The sequence below is a fragment of the Dunckerocampus dactyliophorus genome, chromosome 19, assembly GCF_027744805.1.
Source record: "Dunckerocampus dactyliophorus isolate RoL2022-P2 chromosome 19, RoL_Ddac_1.1, whole genome shotgun sequence".
Classification (NCBI taxonomy): domain Eukaryota; kingdom Metazoa; phylum Chordata; class Actinopteri; order Syngnathiformes; family Syngnathidae; genus Dunckerocampus; species Dunckerocampus dactyliophorus.
This window is the reverse complement of record NC_072837.1, coordinates 10,797,466-10,822,519: the sequence shown is the minus strand read 5'-3', so window position 1 is coordinate 10,822,519 and position 25,054 is coordinate 10,797,466. Positions and strand designations below refer to the sequence as shown.

Sequence of the window (25,054 nt, the reverse complement as noted above, 5' to 3'; positions counted from 1 at the left end):
ATTTCCAAGAATGGTGACCTACAATGATGTACAATGGAATGTATTTACAGGATGACAACCTACAGCAGCCGCTTCCCCTCACCAGGCAAAGGTCAAGTCGCTTCCTGCTGGCGCTCCACGCCAGCCCGACTGCTGTGACTATTTGCACCTGCTCGATACTTACTTTTAAATACTTTTTACCCGCACTTGGCCGCTGTCTCTGCATCCAACATGCCCAGTCGCAACGCTTCAATGTTTTGACAACAATGACAATAAAGCATTTGTACATGCGCAGATCATTCTTCCAGTGGCTAACAAGCTAAACAAAAAAAATAAAACGTGCATTTTGTGAGTTGCTGTGATAGAATCCGGGTAAATACCGCCACGCCCTTATTTTGAAGCTTACTTTGCACTGAACTGGAAGTCACTGTCGCTGCGTAACCAGACAGCAGTTATGTTGCTGCTTGGTGATCATGAAGTTAACAATACTGCAACACTTCGACATCAACGGATCGATTTTTATAGAAATGACCCCTAACTTTTCAGTTGCTAGTAATTACTCAGCAGGGGTGTCCAAGGTGTTGCCCGAGGCTGTTTTTATTGGCCCGCCGCACATTGTAAAAATATCATTTAACCAGAAAAATTGTTGAAAAAGCAAATATGGGCAAATCAGCAGTCATTTTTCAAGAATAAAGGCAAAATATTACGAGAAACAGTGATAATTTTACAACAATAAAAATAAGTTAACGGTATAAAGTTGAAATATTTAAGGGGAAAAAATGTTTTTTTCAAAGTCATAATATCATGAGATCAAACTAAACAAAATAAAATGTCATTTTTGGAAAGTTTTGTTGGGGGAAACACTATAATATCATGGGAATAAAATGAAAATATTATGAGAATAAAGTCATAATTCGAAAAGAAGAAAATGTACAATTTACATTGCATTCCGTTACTAATTCAATTGCCTTTTTGAAGTAATTTGCCAAACATTGTGTATGTTACATCGTGTAATGTTAAAAGTTACGTTATAAATGTCTACCTTACTTGGAAATAACTCAACTTGACAGTTTTTGTGCCACAAATGTACTTTGAATTGAACCAACATACTGTATATTTATTCAAAATAATTGTAGCAGTGACATTTGATTAGCATTTTTGCTATTATCAGGCTTTCCATTGCAACATTAAGGCTAATTACATGATCAGTGAAATTTTTGCTAGCTTGTTTTATATGAAGTCATTCCAGAAGTAAAATAAGAACTGTTGAATTGTCATATTTGACGTCCCATTAAAGCTTTCACATTGTTAAATGTGTTCAAAATGCCCTTTCAAAGGCAAAAAATAAGCTTTAGGAAATCAGCTAGCTAGCTTACCTGACAAGCAGACATTTTGGGGAAGCCATGTTGGGAGAGTCACGTGACTGTCAAATGACAAACGCTCCAACATGCCTGCATCAAGCTGTTTATGGCACATTGGGTTCCGATGGGTTAAAACAGGGTGCTTTCCGCTGACAGCCACATATTTAAAAATGAAAGGAGACAAGGTCCACTTTAATATTTTGTAAAGCAACTCATGTAGATATACCAAGAAGTTATAGAGCACATATTTCTAGAAAAAAACTGCATCTCAGCTTTGTGCCATAGTTGAAAAATCCTATTATAGGTCTCAACTTTTGCTCTTTGCTCTTTTTTTCACCCATTTTTGTTGTTTCTTTTAATTCCCCAAATAGCTCAACTTTCTTCTTAAATAATCTTGCTAAAAGTTCTTTTTGGAATATTATGAAGTTATTCTGTAATATTTTGACTTTTACTGTGTTTCCATATTATGAAGTATTTCCCCAACCTAATTTTCCCAAAAATTACAACTTTGTTTCTCACATTACGACTTTAAAAAAATATTTTTTGTTTAACACTTAGCATGCTATTAAAATGTGTATATTTTTTCCTCCTTCCAAGTCTATTCTCATAAAATAGCAACTTTTTTTCTTGTTAGAATCTGACTTTTTCTCATCATATTCTGCCTTTATTTTTATTTATTTTTTTTAATTTTCCAACTTTCTTTTCGGAAATTTTCTTCTCGTGAATTTATTCCCATGTTTTGACAATTCATGTAACAACTTTTTTGGCAAAGTTTATTTTCCTAACTCATTTATTTTCCTCATATAATGAATTTTTTCTCTGAATATTCTGACTTTATTCTTGTAAAATTAAAAAATTATTTTCCACTTTTGCTGTTTTTTTTTGGGGAGTTTTCTTAAATGATATTTTCAGAATGTGCCGTGGCCAATGGAAAAACAGCCACGAGCTGCACTTTGGGTTAAAAACAGGTTAAAAGTTTTATGACTGCAACAGATTGGTTCTTATGGGGAAAATGTGTTTCCATAGCAACCGACAACAATCATAATTAGAAAGGCAAGCAACACATTTAAGCAGGACACAGGTGTGATGGTGAATCATTCAAATGTCGTCCAGATGCAGCGATGTAGATTCAATCAGGTGTCACACTAATTCCGATTCCATTATGGATCTGCCTGCAAAAATGCACATTTGTGTTGTCAACTCTAACACACAAAGCATGACTAAGTGGAATGCATCAGAGAAGTCGACACCTTCCAAGCAAACATACCACGAGGAGAGTCTTCGACAGTAAATAAAGATATTTATTCTTTTTTTTTTTTTCCTTTTTAAAGAATCTCAGCTCATGCAAGGATACAGCTTTTGTAAACAAAACGATTTCGAAACTGAATCATAAGTGTGCACAGATTTCTTCTTTTCTTGGTGTCAATCTCCGGAATGTACAGTATATAAAAGTAAAGCCACGTTACAGATGTGGAAAAAAAACCTATCCCTCATCACCCTCCCCCCAACACACACACACACACACAAAATTTGATTATTAAATAGAGCAGCCGTGTTGTCCAAAGGCTTAAAAAAAAAACAAACTGTATAGCATGCAATGTCAATGCATTCACATTTAGAACCCAGAATTTATTATTAATAAAAAGTGTGTGCACAAAGTGCATGCCAGCAACACACACCACTTGCAAGTCACTTTTTTAAGACACTGGTGAGATATGTGTGATGAGAATAAAGTACTTGCATGTGTGCACATTAGCAGGTAGCAAACAGGGTGGTCTTGCCAACATGTTTAGCGCTAGCCGACGCTAAAGGACATAGTCAACAAGCACTGAAAATGTAGTTATTTGAGTGACAGGGTGAACCGCTGGGGAGGGGTACTGTCGGGCATTGCAGCCCCCAATGCCACCCACCGGATTGCACGTGGAGCGGTCTAAAAAAACAGAAACCTGAGGAACAACAACGTCGCTTTTGTACCAATATTTTTCACCCAATGTTTTTTTTTTTGTTGTTTTTTGTTGTTTTTGAAGTAAATCAGCTGAGCCATTCTTGGCATTTGTTGAACCCCACAAGGAGCCTTCAAATGGATTGTCTTCAAAAAGATTTTCACGCTATAAATGGCGTAAAATATCGCAGCAGTTCCCAAAGAGCACGTAAAAATGGGACTTTCTGTTTCTCCTCCAGTTGTGTTAAACGTATGACTTTGGAATGTGAAACAAAACAATTACAAAGCAAAATTGGGGCCGCGCACAAAAAAACCTCGACAATGCGTAAACATTTTATGCTATGCTGAGGGTGTCCAAATTTTTCTCGCCGTGGGCCATATACATAAACAAGTCATTTATGCTATCTAAAAACACTCCAGTGTAAGTCAAGACATGCTGTGATGGGAAATATTCTTCTTCCAACATTCAATGTTTCATCTCCAAACCAACCGTGAATGTTTCACGTATAATTTTATGTATAAAATACAAAAAAAAAAAAATGCTGCGAGCCTGCGAATGGCCACCGGGCTGCACTTTGGACACCCCCTGTGTTAGGGCGAAAATGTTTTCCCGCAAATAGTCACATTTTTTGGAATATAATCTTAATTTAAGAATAAATTGGTGGTTTTTACAAGAACATGAACTTTCTCATAAATCGTACAAGTGGTACCCGTTTCAGTCCACGCCCCTCAGAGTCAGTAAAACTGGAGCCGAAACCAGCCATCGCTGGTGCATTTGCCCGTGCTGCTGTGCTTTGTTTGGACGCTTGCTTTGCACTGAACAGGAAGTCACTGCGTGCGTGTTTTAATGCTAGCTTTCTTGCCGTTCTTACGCGCTAATGTAAAGTGAACACAACACACGTCGACAAAAACGCACTGATTTTTCGTGGCGAAAATGACCCTCGACTTTTAAGTCGACAGACTGTTTGCTGACACAAATGGGGCGGGACTTAAGCGGGTTCCACCGTAGTACGTTCTAATCATGCAATTTTCTTGCATTTCCAGACATTGGGGTGATTTTACGCCTTTTGTCCTTGAATCTTGGCCCCAATTCTCCTTCGTACATTCCAGCAAGAGGAAGTGATAAACAATTTAGAGGCTTCATAAAGCAAAGCAGCGAGCCCACATTTTCTTCTGCTTGAAACACAACAATGCAATAAAAGAGGGACAAAAGGCCATTACATGGGATTTGATGGATTGTGGCCAGAGTCGAAGAGACTAGACTGCCTTTCTGAAAACGCGACGGTGCAATTCAACTCCCGTTTTTCTTCCTTTAACTTTGGAGCGCATTCCCATTCTCAAGTGAGAGTTAACTATAGAAGCGTATGTCAGTAGAGCTTAAAAATCTAAATACACAATACAAATATACTTTCAGACACCATTGCGGTCAATGTTAGAACCTCCCCGAACAACACTTAATAGAACTTTTTAAACAGGCACAGTAGTGTTTCCCTGGATAGGAATGCTAGAAAACACATTAAAAAAATAAACAAGTCGAGCTTACTCTGAGGCGCTGCAAGGAATGTTTAAATTACAGCTGAAGCAGACGCCTTTTCCAGCAAAGGAAAGTAAGATACCAGGTGAAATGACAGACATTTTTAAAAGTTCAGCTTAAAATAACAGCATGAAAGTTTGTATAGTCAGTAGTACTGAGAGAGCGGCCCTCCACCGTGAGGTGTTTGAGAGCGTGAGACGCAGCACAGCAGTTTGGAGTAAGGCCTCTGTTCTTTTTTTGTGTGTTGGCAAAAAAAAAAAAAAAAAATCATATACATCTGTAATTTAATTACATCAAACTTGAAAGAAAAATATATATGTGCAAAAATGTTACTCTTACAAAGACGGGGAGTTTTTAATTTTGGAGATGTGAAAATGATTGCACCCTCTGTCCATTCAACTGTCCGCTGGGCATCCCGCGACCTTCAAACCGGCGCACTGGTTGGTCGCCAGGCCGGCAGCTGACCTTGAGGCATCCACCTTGAGCTCATATTCACGTCGAGTGGACTGCCATCTTTAATTTATCTAGCTCCATCTGCAAGGACACACGATATGCAACACTCAGAGGCAAGGTCGTACAGTGGAAGAGTTCTTTGCCATCAAGTGCCATGCTGAACTTCAAGTAATCTGTACAAGAGATAATTCCAAATTTAACACACCTGCTCCCCCAGTCACACCTAACACCTTGTGACACGAGTCACATGACCCCAGGGAGGGGACAAAAATGGCTAATTGGGCTATTGCCACAACATTACATTATATATATACACATGGGAGATAACATAAAAGCAGAAGCAAAATCCATACAGTATCCATCCATCCATCTCCTATGCCGCTTATCCTCATTAGGGCCGCAGGTATGCTGGAGCCTATCCCAGCTACTTCAGGCGAGAGGCGGGGTATACCCTGGACTGGTCGCCAGCCAATTGCAGGGCACATATAGACAAACAATCATTCACAATCACATTCATACCTATGGACAATTTAGAGTCGCCAATTAACCTAACATGGAATGTGGGAGGAAACCTGAGTACCCGGAGAACATGCAAGCGCCATAACAGATATGCCCAACGGAGATTCGCCCCCAGATCTTCCGACTGTTTGGCCAGCATGCTAACCACTAGGCCACCGTGCGGCCCTCATAGTATGTTTGCACAAAATAGACATTTACATTCTGAAGGGACGCATGGAAACAGCCCGCCATGTGATATGGGGGATCAACACTACCTGCAGAGCCAGACGCTTTAGCTTTTCCTCATCCAGCTCTCCACGCAGCTCTGCGATCTCTTTCCTAGAAACATGCACAAACATTCACGAGTAAATGTCCATACACGGAAAAGATTTCCTGTAGTCTTCAGATTAACAAAAAAAAAAAATACTTTTCACGTAGAAAGCGTTCTATGTTATGAAATTGTGTATTTTGTTACATTTGCTGAGCCTTGAACAGCTCCACCGACAACAGCAGGTCCTTCATCTGACTCCGAAGATCTTCCATCTGGGATTTTGGATCCTCTCTTGCCGGAGCACCGCTGTCTGAACTTAAGGTCAAGGCTCCTGGGCCGGGTTTGGAGTCAACGCTGAGCTTGTGGAATGACGGCGAAGGGGACAGGTGTGCGGAAGACTGAGGAGAAAAGTGGGGGGTTTGTATAAGAGACACTAACAGACAACCACATTTGAAAACCTTAAATTTGAATATTGTGCAACATGTATTTGATTTCAGTGGTTCAATTCAGACAATGACCAATTAAACGCACAGGAAGTTCTTAGTTCTTCATTCATAATTTGTTTTTGGTTTTTTTGCTGTGAACTACAATTATAAAAAGAAAAAAATACATTCTTGAAATATTTGACAGAATGTAAAAGATTCACTTTTTGAGTTGAACTACTGGAATTAACTATAAAAATTGAAAAATTAAGATTTGCCAGTATTAGGGCTGCAACTAACGATTTGCTTAGTCAATTAATCTGAAGCAATTAATCTGAAGTTAATCGAGTCGTCGGTTAGGCCCTATACGAGCCAAATCAATATGAACCCTACAGTAGTTTGGTCCACAACATATGCATCAAAATTTTAAGACCAGTTGAAAAATTTCAAGTCTTTACATTTTGCACTGTTGGATCTTAAGGTGGTTCTAGGCACAGCTTCAAAATGCAAAAAGAAGAACTGGGAGTGAGACAAATATTTCTGAGTAAGCAATTTGTTGCAAACAAGCATTAAAGTGAAATAGGCTGTTCAATAGCTGATCAAAAGTTGAACACCACAGCCTTTAAAAGCCAAAATCTCAGCAAAAATGTGCATACAATGTCATTTTCTGTCAGGTAATCACACTTTCATGATCTTTTGATAACAAAGGCAAGAAAGCTTTTTGAACGCGGTCAGATTGTTGAGCTGCGCAAGCAAGGCTTCTCGCTGCGCGGCACTGCTGCTGAGGCTGGACGCAGTAAGACGTCTTCAAACATCCTGAGAGTTATGGAACAAAAAAAGTCAAGTGGTAGACCCCAAAAAAATGTCACCGGCCCTGAGCCGAAGCATCCAATTGGCTGTCTGTCAAGACATGGGACCATCCTCGATGAAATGAAGGTGGTTACTGCTGCCGAGCGCAGTCCAATAACAATCAGACGCCAACTAAGAGAGAAAGGTTTTAAGAAGAAAAAATGTCTTGAGAAATCATCTCCTTCATTGCCACAAAATTGCCCGTTTGGAATTTGCACCAGAGAAACAAACATGGGACTTTGAAAGGAGGAAAAAAGTTTTATTCTCTGATGAGAAAAAATGTAACCTTGACGGTCCTGATGGCTTCCAACGTTACTAGCTTGACAAGGAGAACCCACCTGAGATGTTTTCCACACGGCTCAGTGGAGAGGGTGTCTTCATTATCTGGGCTGCTTTTTCCTTCAATGGAACAATGGAGCTGAAGGTTGTGCAGGGGCGTCAAACGGCAGCTGGCTATGTGGAGATGTTGCAGTGGCCATCCCTCATGTTGAGGGCCCTCGTCTGTGTGGTCATGACTGGCTTTTTCAACAGTACAACGCTGCAGTTCACAATGCCCGCCGAACAAAGGACTTCTTCCAGAGGAATAACCTCACTCTTCTGGACCATCCTGTGTGTTCCCAATTGCTCAGTTCCAGACAATGGATGCCCTCCGTGAAGCCATCTTGAACACCTTGAGCAACATTCCAACTGGCCTCCTGGAAACACTGGCATCAAGCATGCCCAAACCCATTTTTGAGGTAATTAACAAGAATGGTGCAGCTACTCGAGTCCTTTCTTGAGCATTTTGAGTTCTATTTGAGGGGTGTTTGATTGTTTTGACGTATGGTCTTAAACCGCAGATCAGGTGATGAACAGCTCATTTCCCATGAACGGCTGTTCGCAATAAATTTCTTATTCAAATTTTTTTTTCGTCTGATTCTCATTCATTTTTTTGTGTATCACAAAAGAGGCAAAACATTTTTTTCCAAAGTCAAAGCGGATGTGTGTGAATATTTTGTTTTGCCTAAAATACAAAAGATAATAGGTCTGCATTCATGGATACTAAGAAATAAAAAAATATTCACATTTGAGAGGTTGAAATCAGAGAATTTTGAAATAAAAAAAAAGATTAATCAAATATCAAAATAGTTGATTAATTGAATAATCCATTAATCAATTGTTGCAGCTTTATATTAGTAAATGACTTAGTTAGTTTCTATTCATGCATGTCAAAAAATTTTAAAAGACCAATTAACGTTAAAGACCCCCCCCCCCCCCCCCCCCCCCAAAAACAACCAAAAAAGCATGTTAAAATAGTAAAAAAAAAAAAAAAAAAAAAAATGATTGAAAAACTGTCGTTCGGGCCAAATAAGAGGACCACTCTTAATGGTTGTCTCATGCACACGCACATGCCCATAGTGCACGCACACAAACAAAAGCAGTCCCAGCAGTGAACCGATATTAACTTCAAAGTTTTACTGATGTTGTCCTTCGCCTTAGATATGCACACACGTTTTACATGAGGCGCCACTTACATGGTATTTGATAATATGCAAACACCGCCCAACGCTACTACACAGTAATGAAGCGTACTGGTAAAAGTATTGCATGTGAGGCAGAGCATGTGCTTGGAGGTTGCACTGGAGTTGATAGGTGATGTTGAGGCCGTCGGAGCCACAAAAATCCTTCATATAAAAGCTGAAACAAAGATAACGTACAGTACAATGCCACCATGAGACGTGAAAATATGTTGTGACGCTTTCTCCACAGGGGACAAGTGCGATCAATACAGCATGCAGTCATGACAAATGATGATTCACATGTTCATGCAAAGGAAAACAATGACATATTGTATAGGGTTACATTTACTCCATATAGAGGCTTCTGCTCTAACAGTCAGGTGGTGTGGACCCCCCAACTAAATAAGCAAGTGCAATTAGTTATGGTTGACCATGACCAATCTGGAAGAGATAGCATCTTACTATTAACATGCCAGCTCAGTAGGCTTAACGCCCGAGGGTGGAATTCTTAAGTCTCTTGTGACAAACAATACTAGAAATATATAGCAGGGGTCCCCAACCACCAGGCCCGGGGCCCAGTACCGGTCTGTGGGCGGGGCCGAACTGGGCTGAGGAAACCTTTCCGGCACAATGATTAAAAAAAAATAAAAACACACACACACACACAAAAATACTTTTGTAAATAACTAAATACAATTTTAAGTAAATGCATATCAATTTTGGAAATATGGACCATTATTTTATTCAAAAAATTATATAGTTTGAAGTTTTGGCATGTTTATGTTGTTTGTTGCGAGTGTCCCACTTTGGCAGTCCTTGAACGCACCATTGTACGTGCGCGAGCCTTCTCCCACTCTGCACAGATTGTCAACTATACTGTATTTTTAGCTGTGGGAACGCATGAAGGTAAAGTTTGATGACGCTATTGAGTGCTAATGTGTATATTTGTTGAGTGCACAGCTTCAAGTTCATTCATGCTAGTACACTGCCTGCTACCACACACATCAAGCAGCGGCGCTATAATCTTCTCTCTGAAAAACAAACTCCAAGCTTACAGTGGTGGATGGTGGCCCTGTATTGACTTTGTGCTTTTAATTTGATGTTGTGCCTGTCTTAGTTTTACACAATACATACTAAATGAGATCAATTACATCGCTATACGACCCCCACCGCCACCCACCAGGTCTGCGGAGATTTGTGGGAACATGAGCAGGGCCGTGGGTCCAAAAAGGTTGTGGACCACTGATATATAGCAAAATAGCAATTACACCAACACTTGCATCTACATCATGATCTGGTTTCACAGCCTAGCGTAGTATTGGTGTAATTGGAGTGAATTGTAAAAGGCTGGGCATAAGAGGCTTACCGGCTTATACAATTCTAATTGTGATGCATCAAATTGTATGCACCTAATTGTTAGAGGAAGCCGTTTGTATTAATTGGGACTTGTCGCTGTGGTTGCAAGTATGGCTGCAGGCTCAACATCATGCAATCACTTATCACTATGTGTCGGTTAGCCAAAGCTCAAAAGACCAGCTTAACAAAAGTGTTGCTTTTCAATTTTCAGTGCCAAAAATGAAGCCTTAAAAGCATTGATTTTGTGTGTGTGTGTAATAAACTCTTCTTCCCAATCCAATCTTGTTGGGAAAAGGCAGACTTGAGGGTTTGGTTTTGTGTATAACCCACCCAACACTACCATTGTCCATGCTGAGTAAATTGCGTCCCAAATTTGAAATGTGTGTTATGCAAGGTGACTGGCGATGCTGTGTTTAGACTGAAGTTACCAAAGGGAACGTCAGTTCAAGTGTGACTAAAAGCAGATGAACAGTTGGGATTATGACTATGCCTGTCACGATAATCGATAAGTCGATTAAAAAAAAAACAAAAACAAAGTCGATCATTTTGCCGGCCTCGATAAACTGGCATGTGCATGCATGTGTTTGTTTTCCTCGTCTCTCTACCACACAGGCTGGATGACAAGAGGGTTCACTCTGCATCTGTCTGTGCACGTTGGTCGGACAGTGGAATGAACGGGGAGAGTGAACTCTCCTCTCAGACATTCAGCCCCCAGTACGTGGAGGCGGGGCTGCTAATGGATGGATACAACAGATTGCCAGCAGCAAGTTAGCAAGCAAACGCTGACATGAATGAAGGCACAAAAGCGATGGTTTCTAAGGTGAACGCCACAGCCCTGTGGGAATATTTCGGTTTTAAACAAAATGAACACAGACGAACCAATATGTCGCATTTGTTCGAAAGTAGCGATGAGAAAGAAGGGCAATACGACCAACTTGCACACCTCAAACACAACCACCCTGTCCAATTTTCCCAACTGGGGAAAAAAATATATAAATACCGCTGGAGGTGCAGCAGAGCCTTCGTCCCGACAGTCCATGCTTATTGAGGCGTTTGGTCAGCAAAGGAAAACAGCACAAAATGGTGCACACTATAAGTTACGCCTTCCTGTTAAGGAATAATACCCAATGTTCATTATTTATTAAAGTGCAATTTTGTTTACAGAGACTTGATACTCCATTTTATTTATTGCTGTGTGTGCTTTTTAATGGAGAGAGTGTTTTTTCTTAACAGAGACAGGGTCTATTTATTATTGTTTTTTGTTATGACTGTGATTTTTATTTAATTGCATTTTTTTGTTAAAAGAGAGTCAACTTTATTTTCATTGTTTTTTTTTGTCTTTTGTTTATTATGTTTATTTTATTTAATATAATATTTTGACACTTGTAATGTTTTCTGCAACCTTATTTTCTAAGAATTACAACTTTATTCATTGTTTTGTTTCTCAATGTTATTCTCATAAAACCACGACACTTAATATTTTTAATATTAAGTGTTAATATTATATTAATATTTTGACTTTATTCTTGTAAAATTACTGCAAATGTTTCCATTTTTGCTGAGTTTATTTGTTTTGTTTAATTATATTTTTAGAATGTGCCGCGGGCTTCACTTTGGACACCCCTGTTCTAACTATTGCAACACAGCTCACTCCCATGACAGCCTTTTTCCAACTACACTGACAGAAGTTGACAAAACAGGCTAACCAAACTAGACCTGACACCAGCCCAGTGGGCCATGGATGGAAGAAACTACAGCTGCTTCCATCCTTTTATCACCTTTAGGGAGCATCTGTCACCAGAAGATGCATCCATTTCAGGAGTTGTGCAAGTGTGACGAATGTCAATGAAAGGGGCACTTCACAGTACATGACGGTCACTTCAAAGTCAGGAAATAACTGCAAAGTGAACTGGTCGACACTGAAGGTGCGGGTCGGGGGTGGTGACAACAAAGCATGAAAAGAGTCTGGCAACAACTCATCTGAGAGTTTCCACCAGGACGATGAGGACTTTGACAGGATAGAAGTTGTGCAATCGTGACAAATGTCACGAAAGAGGAACTAGAGAGTGCATGAAGGTGACCTCATGCTTTGGCCGTACGTACGAATCACGATATTATTAACACATTTACCTCTGTGTTCTCTGTGTTTCTTCTGTAGGCTTTTGTCTTAAATGGCGCTTTTGGAAAACTACAGTGGAGCTTTCCAAATTGTAATATCTCACAAGAGATGGTCCTCAGTTTGGGGGTGTTGCGAGTTTTGCTGTTTGGTAGTTCGGTACGCACTAAGTTAATACTACACAAAATGAGTCACGTCACACAGTCGCATCACTACACGGAGAGGAAAGGCAACTTCAGTGAGGCAGACTCTTAAAAGTGAAAGTGAAAGTAAAAGTGGAAAAATTAGACATTGATCGTGGCGGTGCGCCACTACAAAATAAAAGTCGCCAGACCTTGAAAATGAGGGGTGTTTTTAAACTTAGAAACAATTTTAAGTAATATATTGTATGAATTGATATATATACACACACTATACAGATACATATATAGCTTATTATTTGCACACATATTACCACAATTAGTTTGAAAACAATTTAAAATATCCAAAATGTTTCACTGCGCATTATTTTGATAAGCAAGCACCAGAATCACTTGTCTGCCTTGCTGGCACTTGCGCATGTGACCGGACACGCGACACATCTTGTGTTGACTTGCACTTTATTTTTTTATTATCCGTAGAATGAACAATAAAAAAAAAAAAAGTCAACTGATGACAGCTTGTCACATGCGAAGCCGATCTACGCCAATGTGTGTGATTGGTCACGTTTCAATCTCATTCCACTTTCTGGCATTTTTGTTTACACATAATATACGTGGCTGGCGGCATCTAGCTAGCTCGGAGCTACAATTGGCTTTTACGTTCATGGGATAAATCATCGATCATCATCACAACTTACTTTTTTAAAGTGTCACTTAATCTTGCTCTCTTGTTATCATTATAAAACGTATGGCTTGTCTACATAACATTGGTTGTGTGTCAAAGTTGTGCAACAGAAACACGTAGTGTGGACAGCTTTAGACAGTGACGCTATCACAGTGGTCTCCAACAGGTACTGTAGCGCACAGCTGATGTTGAGTACTTCACCAAAGAATATTTGCTTCACCTCCTAGTATTTTTATAAGTGTATTTTATAAGTTAATAAATAAATACCAATTCTTTATGACTTGTCATAAAAAAATTTTAAAAAATCACAGACGAAGCAGCAGCTCGACACAGCGGCGGCAGTCCGCCCTCCCATGCAGCCAAACCCCACAGCTTCTAAAAAATCCTCGGGGAAACCCTGTTACTGGAGAAAACATCTGCTGTGGGCCCTGGCCAAGCTGCTGAAACCCGGTGACCATCATGTGGGATAAAGATGGTATCGTTGAAAATGTGAAAGGCTGTGCTTGTATGAAATGAACAGTGATAACAGCGTAAGCAGCATAGTCCTTCCTGCTTCCAATAAGCCTGTCTCACTCCTTGCAACACCCCTCCCAGTGTGCAAACAACCATAGGGATTAAAAGGGGAAGAAATTGTTTTTTTTTTTACTATTTCATTTCATTGTTGTATTTAAAGTTTTTATGACTATTTTATATGCATGTCATGTACTCTGTACACTGTGAGTGACTTCGGTGTTAATGTAGGTATAATATAATTTAGGTATATGATCCGACTTACACAGTCTAGGGACGGAACTCGTCCGTAATCCTAGGAACACCTGTACTGTATTTAGATGAAGAGATGTGTGATATTGCGCCACCAAGTCAGCTGTGGTTGATTTTCCAGAATTCTGATCGACCAAAATGCGCATGACATCCAGTGTTTTTATGTGGATTAGGATAGATGTGTTCAAAAGAACACCAGAGGGGGGAAATGTGCGTTTTGGAACACTGTTATCATGTGGACATAGCCTCAGTGAGAGGAAATAAAATACAATTTCCTAGTTTCCACCAGTTAAATTAGGGCTTTGGCGAGATAAGACTATTTTCAGGACTATTTCTTGATAAAAAAAAAAAAAGTATTGTAGTCATTAAAGCAGAGGTTGTGATCAATATTACCTTCCTGGATTCTGCAGGCTTTAGTTTGGCGGAGTCTTCCTCGTCCATCTTAAAGGATTTCTCCACAACAACATCCTTGTTGGGCTGTAGAGGAAGATTTATTTTATTATATTTCCCTTTCTCTGTTTAATCAGTGGGAGCTTACGTCCAAATTGGCAGCAGACGCAATTGAAACGTCAAACGACAAAGTGATAAAAGATTGCCCAAGACGATGGACAGTCTAAAACTTAACAGCTGACAAATGTAGTCTAGACACAAGCATGTGCTCTGAATGCAAGATGATTGGAGAGAGGGGAGGCAGCAGGTGTCCACTGCCTGAAAGATGGCTACCATTAAGTGGGTGTCTACAAAAAGTGGAAGTCATTGAATGGCTGGATTAAATAGATTTTTTTTAAACATGTCAAGGGCCGATAAATCTTTCAACTGTGTAAAATCAGAAACAACTGATTTCACCACAATGAAATACAACTGTAGAACGAACTCTGACAATGTTGTTATCAATGACACACACAAAGTACTTGAAGACGCTCACCGACTGTCCTCCGCCAAATTGGGCAGGTAACCTCCGGCCGGTAATCTTTGGTCTGTTAACGGTGGGGTGAGAGAGCTTTTCCGAGCTCGATGACACCTCATCAAAACTCATTAGATCTGTTGAGAAAGAAAGACAAAAAAATAGATAATTATGCTTACAGCGGGAACAGTTTAAGTTATGTCGACCAACTTCCTTTTTTTTCCTACCCATAGTTTAATTTATAGCAATAGTGGCCGCAACCATTCATTGAGTTGAGATTGTGAGGCCGTAAGGCATAAATTGAATGCTAGCGCATACTGGATGCTTACTTTCTAATACACTTCTGCCTTGGAGACGGTGTCTGTAAGTAATGTGCGACTATATGACACCTGTGGGGATTGAGAAATGTGGTATTTTAGACAAGTGTTTAAGTAGGACACTGCCTAGCTTGGAGATTGTAGCTGCTGCGTCAGCCACTGACTAAATACACATGGACACATTCATTTGTTTTGGTGTGTCTTCTTTGAGAACATTCCGACATTTATTAAACAGGAACGTGTTTATTGTATGCATATACTTAAAAAATGTGACGTATTTCAGCTTCTGTAGCTTAAGTCTCGTAAACACCGCCCCATCCTTCCGGCTTCGTCTTCTTCTAAATTTAATGTTAATGTTACACAACACTTGCAAAAGCTTGCTCCATCACAAATAACACTAAATGCCACTTATACTCCAGTATGACTTCTGTCCCCCCCCCTCCATGACGCATTTTTTTGACTGATGCGACTTAGAGTTCCGATAATACGGTCCATGCACATGCACATGCGCCACGGCCTAATTATGCTACTCATAAGATGACGCCATCTACCCCCTCCCATCTAAGACTGCAAGTAGATTTCAGTCCTGTGGGGAATGTTTTCAAAGTTACAGCATTAAAAAAAAAAAATAAAAAAAAAAAACAGTTTACGGCATAAATACAGTTTAACATTAGAGCCCTTTGGACATGATATAACACCCCTATAGTCACCTTTACACTCTTACAACCCAATTTAGCAAACTGAAGAGAAAATAAGACATCATATACGCTCACATGTTAGAATTGGGAAAGTTCCGTGTTCCTTTACTTCCCGTTTCCGTCCAAGTACTTCCTGCAGTAACCATTGTAACACTGACACCCAGTGACCAGTGTAGAATACTACATATCTAGAGATTAAATTAACCTTGAGGAGGCTTAATTTAGGCCAAAAATACATACGGTCAAACACACATATTTTCTTACTACATATTCAACCACCAAACTGATTATGTACGTATTTTTGAAAAACCGCGATAGAGTGAAGCCGCAAAATTTGAAGGGATGACTGTACATCCGGAACATGCTGATATTAAAACTATAGTAATCAAGGCTTACTTCCAATAACTAAAAGGCAACTTTTTGAAAATGCCACTAAATTTACATCACCTGTACCATTTGTATAGGTTGAAAAGATGAGGAGATAATGACTCACATGTGCGACTTTGGCAGCTGTTGTGTAACAGGACTCTGCATCGCACTAAGCTGCTTTATTTGTTCAAATAAAGATGGGCTGTGATTGTCGAAACGATTGCATTTTCGTGCATCAGGGCGATGTGTCAGACTAGAAGTTGTTGAGCAGAGTGTACTTTTTAGCACTTCTGCCGCTGTCACAATCACTAAACCAGAACCAGCCTCTTAAATAACCCTTCTTCTACTGTAAATAGAGAGGAGCCTGAAGAAGCATACGTCTCAGCTGGTAGGGGCTAATATAACAATGCAATTTGGTGAACTCACATTTTATGCGGCCTTGAGAGAGAAAATGTTCACTGTGGTCAGTTTACCTTATTTTGCACTCACACTCCTTTTATTTAACCTTGATTGTTAAATAGATGCCGTCCAGTTGCAAATAAGATTATTCATACTTGAGTCTTTGTCTCCTGTGTCCCCGGAGGATTTGGGTTTTGGGGGAAGCGATAGCTCCAAGTCTGGCTTTGGACGAGATGAAGGCACCTCACCATTGTGTCTGAAATAAAGAATGATTGATGAATGCTTTCACAGAAGGTTAGTGCTTCAACGAGTTCTGCTGTACATTGCAGGGCTCAGGTCCTGATAGGAAGCAAACCCAAGAGACCCCACAGAAGACTCACTTCTGATTTGGCGATGGAGTGAGAGGTTTGTCCGGCCTCTTTGGTGGGAGGTTTGCCTGCTTGCCTTTGCCTGGAAGGGGCACTGGCTTTTTGGGCGGGAGTGGCGCCACAGGCTTGGATGGTTTTGGATCTGGCAGAGGCTTGTCAACTGCAGTGGCGAAAACATTGAAAGATGGCGTTAATGGTGGAGAAACTGACTGGAAGGCCATAAAATACCAAGTATCAGTTGGCTAAAATTAGACAGCTTGATGTGTCCACCAATTGATTCTACGGCAGGGGTGTCCAAACTTTCACCGCCGAGGGCCGCATGCAAAAAAAATGAAGCAATGCGGGGGCTCCTTTGATGGACTTCACATTTTTGTTGATTAAAAGAAGAAAATCCAATGTAGCCAACGTAGCGGTTAAATAGTCGACTCCATACAAAATAGGACAATTCATTTTACTCATTTTGTTCAATGAATTTCCTGATTATACAAACACTCTATAATTGTAAAAGACAAAACATATCTCTAGGTTTTATTGGACAAATAATAGACTATGCATTCTGTATTGGTTTCTCCTACCTAATATTATATATATATATATATATATATATATATATATATATTTATTAACTCATTCAATACCAAAGACATAGATTTCAGTGTTTATAAATCCGAACGCCCGGTCCCAACAACGTATTTATTCATCTTGTCATTTTTTTTTTTTTTTTGTGCTAGAGGCTGACGGATGTGATGAAGCCAATATATTTGGATGTGATGTGATGAAGCCAATATATTTGGCCAATATATTTGGCTTCAGAAGCCAATATATTTGGCTTCAGAGCAATTTTAATGCCATTACAAACGGCCACCAGGTGGCAGAAGTGCATTTGATAAGCGCTCGGCAGAGATCACGTGGCCAGGAAAAAAAAATCACAAGAGGAAGTAGGAGAGCGTGGATGAGTGTGGAGCGCAGAAGGTTACCCACTGTAGGGACATTTTTACGCATACACACATACGCACGCACATGCGCACCCACAGTTCCGTTCCAAATGTGAAAATTGTAAATAGGTGTTATGTTTGTAAATAAATTGCTATTTTGATGTAAAAAATAACTTATTTTGTGTTGTTTATGTTGTGGTACAGTATTTGAGATGTCACAAAAGCAAAAAAAAAAATTGCGTCTAAGTGAAAGTTATGCTTGAAATGTATGTTTTCACAAAAAGCTGGTTTTCTCCCTTTTCTAGTCGGCAACTGATATTTTCCTGAAACGTACCTATGTTCTCCTGCTGATTACTAAAGAACGGAAAAAGGTAGAAACAAACTTTTTCCGACGAAAGACGCGAGTCTAATCTTTCTTTTGGTAGGTTCCATGTATACTGTACAGCCATGGAACACAATCTTCCGTGTGGCTTGAAAGAGCTGTCAAAATAGTCCAAAATGGCCGGTACTGAAGGGGCTGTCTTTTGAAAAATGGCTGGGATTGAATGAGTTAACAGTTTTCTTTTCAGCGTGGGCCTAACCCATCGTGTTGTTCTGATACAGGCTGTCTTTGTTTTAATATGAAAAACTTAACACACTTAATTTGACAAAAGATTAGCCTAATTTATTCAGAAAACAAGGAACAACTTGAATGTTTTTATTTTAATTTAATCGTCAGTGCGTGAAATTAATCAGTAGCAGACCAAATCATTGTCTACTACCAATTAAAAATCCCACTGACGTCAGCGCACACCTTCACAGCGTTGCACCACCACCAATTACTGCCATAGTTACTGTCTAGTCATTGGTGTCACTGTAACGGAGGGCTTTTCATAAAGATCTTCATTTACCTCAGATAATACAGATTGAAAAGACATTGTGGAAGGTTAAAACTCCCAAGGTGGTGCGGAGAGTTAAACGGGTACCTTTGTCCTCAGGCCTGAGATGCGGCTTCTTGTCCGCACTGGGAACCTCTGGTTTGAGAGCTGCAAAAGAACCATGAGATCAGAAGGGTACCTGCTTTGACATTCCACTGTATCCTGTATCATGAAGTAGGGATGGATGAATGTGCAAGGTGAGGGCCAGCCAGTAGGGGGAATAATCCAAATATTTGTGTCTTTTCACACAAAATGCATGACTAACTTTGTAACATGAGGCTTATAATATAAAGTGATGGCTTCCTTACCTATGGTTTTTGATGGTGGAGGAGGCTTCTTGGGTTTCTGAAAAAAAAAAAAAAAGGGTGAAAAGGAAGCAAGAGTGTTTTTAAAAGAGACTAGGAGAGAGAGACTCCTACCATGAATGCTGCAACGCCACATTAGATTTTGTCTAAGTAAGGTCGACGTAATAAGATGCTATATTACAACATGGTGGTGATGATTATATTATGTTTTGTCTCCTTTTCCCAAGCATTCTAGTGTCGGGTCTACCATGTTCCGCAGGTTTACTATTCAAAGAATCAAACACTGATGTTGACTGTCCAGTGATGTGTATTCATTCTTCTCAAACATGTATGTATTCTAACGTTTTTGTACCATCACAAAAAAGGGCTGATCGAGGCCTCATTTTGGAGTGACGAAAATTTTTCCGCATATAATATGACATTATTATTATTTATTGCTTTATTGTATTTCATGGGGGACAAGGTGGATGGCTTACCTCTTCGGAGTCTTGCTTCAGTGAGGATTTACGTGACCCTCTCCCAATGTGAGCCTGGAACAGAAGTCGTGCAATCAATGTAGTGTAATACCAAATACCAATCAAATTAAATGCACGGAATATCCTTTTTAAACATGGATGATTTTTTTTTTTTTTGGCAAGCTCATAAGCCCTTTAGTCCGACATAGATCTTGCTGATTAACAGGTGGTCTACTAAAAAAAAAAATCTACAACCAGAGTCATGGTTACAGTGATGTGAACAGACCAGAGTTTTTAATGGTGGGTTCATTGTTAGACATTAAACATGAAATAAGGACTATTTTGCGGTTCTTGTAGTAGGTCATCAGGGTTGCACACATCAGTGTTCACCGTGCAGTCATTTATTTGTGGTGGCCCGCCATGAATACATTTCGACCGCCACAGATAGAATTGAAGCGGTCTGTTCGCTCTCGCTCAAAAACAGATAATGGGAGTGAATGGAGCTTGTCGTTTTAACGCCGTAGAGTAGATGGCATTGTAACCTTTGCCCTTAGCACACCTCTTACACACCTGGGCCTTCATTTCTAAAGGTTGCAGACTAAAAGTTGCACTTTTTTTCCATCTTTGGCTGGTCCTGCGACTTATACTCCGGATCGATTTGTTGCGAGAGCTCCGAGAGGGCGCTCTAGGCTTGTGTGCCGGTATCAGCTACTCCTATCACTCTTGTACCACTGAAAATACACACTGTAAACATCAACTTATAAAGACCACTGAGAAAGACGGAACACAAATGTCATATTCTGCAGATTACAAGCGGCAAGTAAACTAGTGATGTTGTTTAGGCTATAGTTATCTGAATAACTGTTAGTATGTTACATTAATATACCACCTATATTATTACCACTTATTTAGCCTGTTGTTCTCCATTTTATTGGTATTATTATAACTTGCCTTTCGAGATGAAATGTCTGTTATTGGTCTCGGATTCCATAAAATAAATTTCCCCCCCAAAAAATGTGATTCATAGTCCAGTGCAACTTATGTTTTTTTTCTTCTTCATTGTGTATTTTTTGGCTAACGTGACTCTCATTCTCCGGCGCAACTTATAGTCCGGAAAATACGGTAATCTATTATCTGACAGCTATTTTGGTATTGTGATTTCAAAATGTAAATATCCTGATTTCAGCCTCTCCAATGTGAATATTTTTTCCATTTCCTTAGTCGTTGATGAAAACAAACCAATTATCTTTGTGTTTCAGGCAAACCAGATACTCAGAAATATCAGCTTTGGAAAACTGGATATTTTTGCATCTTTTTTGATATGTTACTGACCAAACCGCTAACTGTGTTTGGTTCCGTCTAGGGCCTAACCCAGTACTTGATTAATCCATAAAGATAATTAGTTGGTTGTAGAATAAGGAGACATAGCAGGGGGGATCAGTGTGGCCAACTTAGTGACTTTGCCAAGTCGTAAAGTCACGAGAATAAAAGTCGTAAATTGACCTTTGCCCAAGGCTAAAGGTCATAAGTCCCCCCTTTTAAAGCAGACAATGCCTGTTACGGAGTACTAAAATTATCCGAGATCTCGAGAATAAAGTCATAAATGTTCGCGAAAAACACGTAATATTACGAGAATAAAGTCTTACATTTACGAGAAAAAAAACTTGTAACTTTATGTTACAGGCATTGCCTGTGACGGCTATGAAAAGGGGGGCTTATGTGACCGTTGGTCTTGGGCATGTGGAGCGGCGGGGTAAGAGGAAAGTCTCTGAAGAGCTATGCTCCATTTTCCCTCTGACACGCACGACACAATGACACTTAACATTACGACTTTATTTACGAGAATAAACAACTTTATTCTCATAAATGTATGACTTCATTTCCGAAATCGCTGATTTTTTTTTCCCCCAATGTGGCCCTAATACAACGTCATACCCCCCACATGCAATGTTTTAAATTGGATGTTGTACTGAATCAACAATCGTCAAGCAAGTTTTGTGTGTTGCTAAATTGGTACTTGTAGCACGGTTAGATAATGACTTTCCGTAAAAGAAACTCGTGTTGTGATCTCACCTCTTTCTCTGACTCCGATAGCATGACGACAAAATTGTCAGGAAAGACGCCTTCTCTGCTGCCGATCTCCCCTCGCCACCACCCAGGCTCTCCTGTGTCCTATTAGTGACAAGTGGAGAAAGGATTTTGTGAGAGACCGCTGGATCCGCCACTGAAATGTGAAAGTGGTTTCAGTTTTTTCCTGGTTTCATGCTGGGGGGAAAAAAAATTACACATTCAGCTCAGGCCAAATGTATTTACACTGAGAAGCGACATTACGATGTCAATTTGGTTTGAGTGGATAGCTTCTGACTAGAAAACATACGCGACAAAACTTGCAAGAAGCCATTACGAAAAATATTTATACCTATATGATTGAGGGAAAAGCAATATGAACACTTGTACAAAATAAATCTAACCTATCCATCAAATTACGGCTCACTGCAGATAAAACCAACCATAATTTGAAATGAACGGACTCCAGAAAAACATAAATATCTCCACTTGGTGGCAGCACCTTTCCAAACTAAGCCTTATTATGGGATCTAAATATTAGGAACATACAGTCAATATTAAGAGGAAGAAAAAAAAGAAAGTTGAATTAAAGACTAAAATGTGCATTCTTTTTTAGGACAAAACAAAAAATAAAGTTGCAATTTTAGGAAAATTAGGTTGGGGAAAAAATTATATTACGATATTAGTCAAAATACGAGAATAAAGACAATATTAAAATGTAGTAGAAGTGTACAAGAAGGAAGCAGAAATATTGGTAACAATAAAAATGAGCAAAAACGAGAAAAACTTCATACTAATACGCTTCGTCACTGATAAAGCTGAGATGCAGGCTGGTTTTTTTTTCTTAAATATAACAACAACAGAAAACTATCTGCATTTCTACATGGGTTTTACATTTTCTAACGGTGAAAAGGTGGCCCGTGCATCCTTTGATTTTTCAGTACGCTGCCCTCAGTGGAAAAGGTCTGCACACCCCTGATATAAACAAACACTGAAATTTGATTTTCTCAACTGAATAAAAAAAATAATTACCAGTCAATACTCTAATTGTTTGGCCCTTCTGACAGTGACACGTTCCAACTAATTATGTCAATTAGAACTGTCATGATGCAATTATAGCAGTCAGAAGAATCTTTGAGGGGATTTGACCCTGACAATGACAACACATTGAAAACATGACATTTTCAGCCTCATAAGGTATCAAATATTACGTTGTATAATCAGCATGTACAGTATCATCTTTTTTGTCACCAGACCTGTCTTGTGACAGACTTGGAACATTTGCGTCACGTTTTACTTGCATAACCTGCAACTTACTCAAAGGTTGACCAAACCAGTTTTAAGTAGGATTGGTGTATAAAGTGTGGACAAGCCAGTCAAAGCTAATTGTAGGTTTCAACCAGTGGTTCTCTATTTTCTGTCATGACCCCAGTGGGGGACAAATGTTTTAGCGGCCCTCCCGATTTGAAATACTATCGAAAAACTAATATCTCTTTATTTATCTGTCCTGTACAGACTGAACTCAAACCGGTGAAATGCAACAGAATGGAGCGCTGTGAAGTATACAGGTGTATCAAAGAGTCAAACTGTACAACAATTTTGTACAGGTTGGCAGCTCTGCACTAATATTTAAAGTCCTCCCTGCCTCACGCCCCACGACAGTTCGCCGCACCCTTCCAGGGGGGCCCGCCTCAGAGACGCACTGGTTTAAACCAATGATTCAGGGGAAAATATTTTTTTCAGAAAATAAAGTATCGGCCCAGAAGAAATGGCCCTGCTGTTATAATTAAACTTACCAATTGAAATAATGAGAAGAAAAGTTAATAGATGAAGTGTGTCCAAAGTGTGGCCGCCAAAATATAATTTAACAAGAAAACTAAAAAAAAAAAAAAAAAAGTATCAACAGCAAAAATGGAACAATCAGCAGTAATTTTACAAGAACAAAGTCAAAATATTGACTGAATTGAATTGTTAGTGTAACTATGTGATGTACACTAATGTAACCTAGGATGCATGTTCAAAATAAATCAAACCAAAAAGTTGTAATTAAGCAGAAAAACTAATTTTACGGGAATAATGTCTTGAGGAAAAACAACATTTTAGTATCATAAAGTTGAATTTTTTTTATTTTTATTTTTTTAATTGTTATATGAGAAACAAAAAAGTTATACTATGTGGGGAAAAAAGTCAAAATATGAGAGTCATAATATTACGAAAATAAAATTTACATAGATTCTTTAAGAAACATGTGAAAATATTTGGAAAATAAAACAAAAAAACAGCAAAAATGGGGGGGGATGCTTTTTCAAGCTGATCGAGTTTTCTTGAAACATTGATAAATTCTTAGCATATCATGTGTTGATTTACAAGATATGAAAGTGGCCCTTGCATCCTTCCATTTTTCACCAAGTTGGAAAAAAGACACACCTGATCTGGTATCTACTATTGCTGACTTTTAGCCTTACCTTGCTTATAATAGTGATGATGTCATCCTCGTGCAAGGTCAGCTCATCCTCATTTGTGGACTCAAAAGCAAAGGTGGCTTTACAGAGCTCTTTAGCTTCGGATAAAGCAACAATGGAGAGTCAGATGTATTTATTTTACGTTATTCCATACAGTAAACATACACTAACAGGCAGGAATGGAATACTTTAGAATGAATGTTATTTGAGGTGTTAGCATTTTTTTTTTCCCTTTTGGAGGTAGTATTCTTACAACTGACATATTACTGCTAGGTCGTTTACCTTTGGCGTTGCTCTCTCCGTCCCCCCGCTGCAAGTCTGTCATGTTGGGAAAGGCGGGCTTTGCGACTGATGGGAATGAAGGGGTTGGCTAAAATGGAGCAAAACAAAAAGATGGAAATGGTTTATAGGACATGGATGGACACGTGACTCCATGCGGAGAAGTCCTATAAAGTATGGCGAGTTTTTGGTTTTTGTTTTTTGTTTAGGTTCATGTTAACTACAAGGCTGGTAGATAAAACTGGTAGTTGCAAAAAAAAAAGAATTGAAGTAATACGTAATTGTCAGATGAATGATATAATTCAACGCAACGAGTCGTGTTTTGCTATTATTTGGTGTAACGTTACCCAGGATGCAAGGACATGGTTGCAGGTTTGGTCAATAAAGTATTTAATTAACAAATATAAGCTCAGGCGGAGCGGGACGTCACAAAAAGTAACAAAACAACGAAGAAGGCTAGGAGCTACAGCTAAGGCAAACCTCACCATGGGAGGTGGAAACCAGGAACGCGCAAGAAGAGAATACAACACACAGGTAAGCCATGTGTAAGCAGGTCCGCCCCTCACAAGCCCAGGGATCAAGTTGAACACAGATGAGTTGAGCGGCGCTAGCCAATGGGCTAAAAGCCAGCGCTGTTAACTCGTCATCCAGCGTGGCTCTTTAAGGTGCCGCAAGCCAAGTGAGATTTATGTACTTTTGCATCTAACACTAG

The 25,054-nt window shown here is 39.4% G+C and overlaps 2 protein-coding genes across 2 annotated transcripts in view; both read right to left on the bottom strand.

Moving 5' to 3' along the window:
- opn5 (opsin 5) overlaps positions 1–1,392 on the bottom strand; it is a 53,427-nt gene extending 52,035 nt beyond the window's left edge. The window contains exon 1 of the mRNA XM_054762772.1: positions 1,356–1,392. The gene's annotated coding sequence lies outside the window, so the exon portion shown is untranslated. The remainder of the gene's footprint in view (positions 1–1,355) is intronic.
- Positions 1,393–5,063: 3,671 nt separating this feature from the next.
- Positions 5,064–25,054, bottom strand: part of cd2ap (CD2-associated protein) — a 39,682-nt gene continuing 19,691 nt past the window's right edge. Inside the window, exons 7-19 of the mRNA XM_054762014.1 lie at positions 24,346–24,433; positions 24,067–24,161; positions 21,608–21,706; positions 19,556–19,609; positions 19,083–19,119; positions 18,823–18,882; positions 16,935–17,082; positions 16,710–16,810; positions 14,793–14,908; positions 14,261–14,344; positions 6,243–6,436; positions 6,043–6,106; positions 5,064–5,350 (exon numbers count right to left, since the gene is read on the bottom strand). Of these exons, the coding sequence (XP_054617989.1) occupies positions 5,309–5,350; positions 6,043–6,106; positions 6,243–6,436; positions 14,261–14,344; positions 14,793–14,908; positions 16,710–16,810; positions 16,935–17,082; positions 18,823–18,882; positions 19,083–19,119; positions 19,556–19,609; positions 21,608–21,706; positions 24,067–24,161; positions 24,346–24,433 (1,182 nt within the window). The 3' untranslated portion in view covers positions 5,064–5,308. The remainder of the gene's footprint in view (positions 5,351–6,042; positions 6,107–6,242; positions 6,437–14,260; positions 14,345–14,792; positions 14,909–16,709; positions 16,811–16,934; positions 17,083–18,822; positions 18,883–19,082; positions 19,120–19,555; positions 19,610–21,607; positions 21,707–24,066; positions 24,162–24,345; positions 24,434–25,054) is intronic.